Source organism: Cornus florida, unplaced genomic scaffold (genome assembly GCF_030987335.1).
Source record: "Cornus florida cultivar Cherokee Brave unplaced genomic scaffold, ASM3098733v1 CherokeeBrave_3.0.0_Hap2_Chr10, whole genome shotgun sequence".
NCBI classification, from domain to species: Eukaryota; Viridiplantae; Streptophyta; class Magnoliopsida; order Cornales; family Cornaceae; genus Cornus; species Cornus florida.
The window spans coordinates 21,529,090-21,532,241 of record NW_026775580.1 but is presented as its reverse complement, the minus strand read 5'-3'; the positions used below and the strand labels follow the sequence as shown (position 1 = coordinate 21,532,241).

Genomic DNA, 3,152 nt, shown 5'->3' with positions numbered 1-3,152 from the left:
ACCATGAGAGGGGATTTGCACTTTTTTGGTGCAATATGTTTTTTACTTGTTATGTTTATATTCATGTGATGGTTATATGCTTGAATGTTATATTTTATTCATGAATAGTTTTTTCTACGTGTTGGTTAATTTTAAACTAAACAAAATTGGAATGATTTATTTGGGTGGTTTTGGAAAAATTAGTACTTTCCAAAAAATTTTTTTAAAAATATAATTCTCTGAAAATTAAAGATTTATTTTTAATTAAATTTTGTGGAAAGTAGAGGATTATTCCATAGTTAAACTCAAGAAATTGAGGTAACTTGACCCAAATGGTTTAGGCTCATTGGGCCTAATATATTTTAAAAATGGATTCCAATATTGTTTTGATTAAAATTAATATTTTAACGTGATGATATTATACAGGAGATGTATAAAACTTATAGAAAACTCTCTAATTTCAAAAAATCAAATGGGAGCGGGATTTAATCTTAATTTCCACAGCCTTCCATTGTTGATCTATTGTAAGGTGTAACAAGTATCTCGCCATCAATCTTGGGTGCTCCTCCGGAGGGTATTTGTTTCACTGGTTACTAGATATAGATTTCACACGATAGAACTAGCGGCAGGCGGATGGGGATGATCACCACTAGGAGACGGATCTCATTCAATTGCACTACTTCTAAACAATGGTGTACACTTGACTAAGTAGGAGTACGCTCCACTTTAGGGGGTATTTTCACTTAGAGACCAAGGTTAAATTGGTTGCCATATTTCATTAGGCATGAGATGCCTAGACAGTGGGATATGGTGGAAATTGTTTCTGTCTAATTAAGGTAGTGACATGATCTCTTGGTAGTGGCATGTTCTTATTGCCCCCTGGGAGAAACGAGTGAATACCTACAGGGATTTTGATTATCGATGTTTTCATTACATCAGTGGTTTAAAGAGACCAATTGAGAGATTATATGAAAACTAAAGTTTAATTTTTGTTTATGAATGTATGCCCTTTTATTTATGCATGAATGTCTATATTTCAGATGTCGAATATTTTCAATCAGCTTGCTTCCATACTTAAGGACAATAAATTAACCAAGTCGAACTATGTTAACTGGAAGAGAAATCTTCACACTGTGCTCACTCAAGAGTGCCATCCTGCACTTAGCCCTAATGACATCTAGGAGCACAAAGAAATTCATTCTAGTGCTGGGGTTGTCAAGGTTAAGGGTAAGAAGCTAGATAAGTCCAAAGAGAATTGTTTCCATTGTGGCAAGGAAGGACACAAGAAAATGAATTGTTTGGTATATCATGCTAAGAAGCACTCTGAAGATATTTTTCATTCACTTGTTGCTGAGACATGTTATGTGGCAGGATCTACAGATACCTAATGTGTAAATTCTGGAGCCACTAACCATGTTTGCAATTCATTGCAAGGGTTCCAGGAAACCAGAAAGCTGAGTGATGGGGAGATTTATCTTCAACTTGCTTCACAAGCAAGGGTAGTAGCAATATCAATAAGCGTGGGTATTTTAAAAATAAATAGTAGGAGTTTATTATTAAAAGATTGCCTTTATGTACCAAAAAGCAGAAGAAACTTGATTTCTATTTCAGCTCTTTCAAAATCTGGTTTTTTAGCACTATTTGATTCAAAAGTTATGATAAAGAAAAATGGAAATTTTATCTGCTCTGGTACATTGGTGAATGGTCTATATCTAATTACTCCTACATCTCACTCATTGTATGATACTGAAATGATTGATGCATCAAGTGTCTTACCACAAAAAGGAAGGTTCCTTCAAATAACTCTACATATCTTTGGCATTTGTGGTTAGGTCATATTAATCTAAATAGAATCTAAAGACTGGTTAAGGATGGGCCTTTGGGCTTTTTGGTGGTTGAACCATTTCCAGTTTGCGAATCTTGCTTAGAGGGTAAAATGACCAAAAGGCCATTTACGGCCAAGGGGCATAGAGCTAAAGAGGTATTAGAGTCGGTGCATACAGATGTATGTGGTCCTATGAATATTAAGGCTAGAGGAGGATATGAGTATTTTATCACTTTCACAAATGACTACTCTAGGTATGGCTATATTTACCTTATGCATCGCAAGTCTGAGGCTTTTGATAAATTCAAAGACTTTCGGGCAGAAAGTGAAAGGCAGACAGGTAAAAGTCTAAAAACTCTTTGATCAGATCGAGGAGGGGAATACCTCTCTAGTGGATTTGAGGATCATTTACGAGAAAATGGGATTATATCCTAAAAATTTGCACCAGGCACACCGCAACAAAACTGTGTCGCTTAAAGAAGGAATAAAATCTTACTTGACATGGTAAGATCGATGATCAGTTATTCAAGTCTACCAGTATTCTTTTGGGGACATGCTCTAGAAACGACGATTTCTATTCTGAACTTAGCTCCATCTAAAGCAGTTCCTAACACTCCTAAGGAATTGTGGACCGGGCGTAAGCCTAATTTATAACATTTACGTATATGGGGGTGTCCTGCACATGTACGAAAAGGAAAGCTTGAGAAGATGGGACCAAGATCAGATGTTTATCTTTTTGTGGGCTACCTAAAGGGTACAAAGGGTTATTCATTTTATGATCCTAAGGAGCAAAAAGTGTTCATTAGCACGAATGCTATTTTTCTCGAGGACGATTATATAATGAATCACCATCCTCGAAGCAAAGTTGTTTTAAAGGAGTTGATAGATACACCAATCAATCAAGGAGTAGACATAACGTTTGTGCCTAATGAGACACCGGATACCATAGATCCAGAACCTCTTACTATACCGGAACCTCGACGTAGTGGGAGGGTTATCAGGCCACCTGATAAGTTAACGCTCTTGGGAGAGTCTTACGAGATGATTCCAGAAGTGCAAGATCCCTCTAGCTATGAACAAGCTATGAATGATTATGACTTGGGACTTTGGTAAGATGCTATGAAGGCTGAGATAGAGTCTATGTACTCCAATCAGGTTTGGGAGCTGGTAGAACCACCTGCAAACATTAAACATATACAGTGCAAGTGGGTCTATAAGAAAAAAAGAGGATCAAATGGGAAGGTTGAAACCTTCAAAGCAAGGCTTAAAACAAAAGGGTTTACTCAAAAAGAGGGTATCGATTATGAGGAGACTTTTTCGCTAGTAGTCATGCTTAAGTCTATTCGTA

The 3,152-nt window shown here is 36.6% G+C and overlaps 1 protein-coding gene across 1 annotated transcript; it reads left to right on the top strand.

The window, feature by feature from the left end:
* The first annotated feature begins 1,915 nt into the window (after positions 1-1,915).
* LOC132277428 (uncharacterized) lies at positions 1,916-2,917 on the top strand. The gene is made up of 2 exons (XM_059779288.1): positions 1,916-2,144; positions 2,499-2,917. Exons 1-2 carry the CDS (start codon positions 1,916-1,918, stop codon positions 2,915-2,917), a joined length of 648 nt encoding a protein of 215 aa, XP_059635271.1.
* Positions 2,918-3,152: the final 235 nt, after the last annotated feature.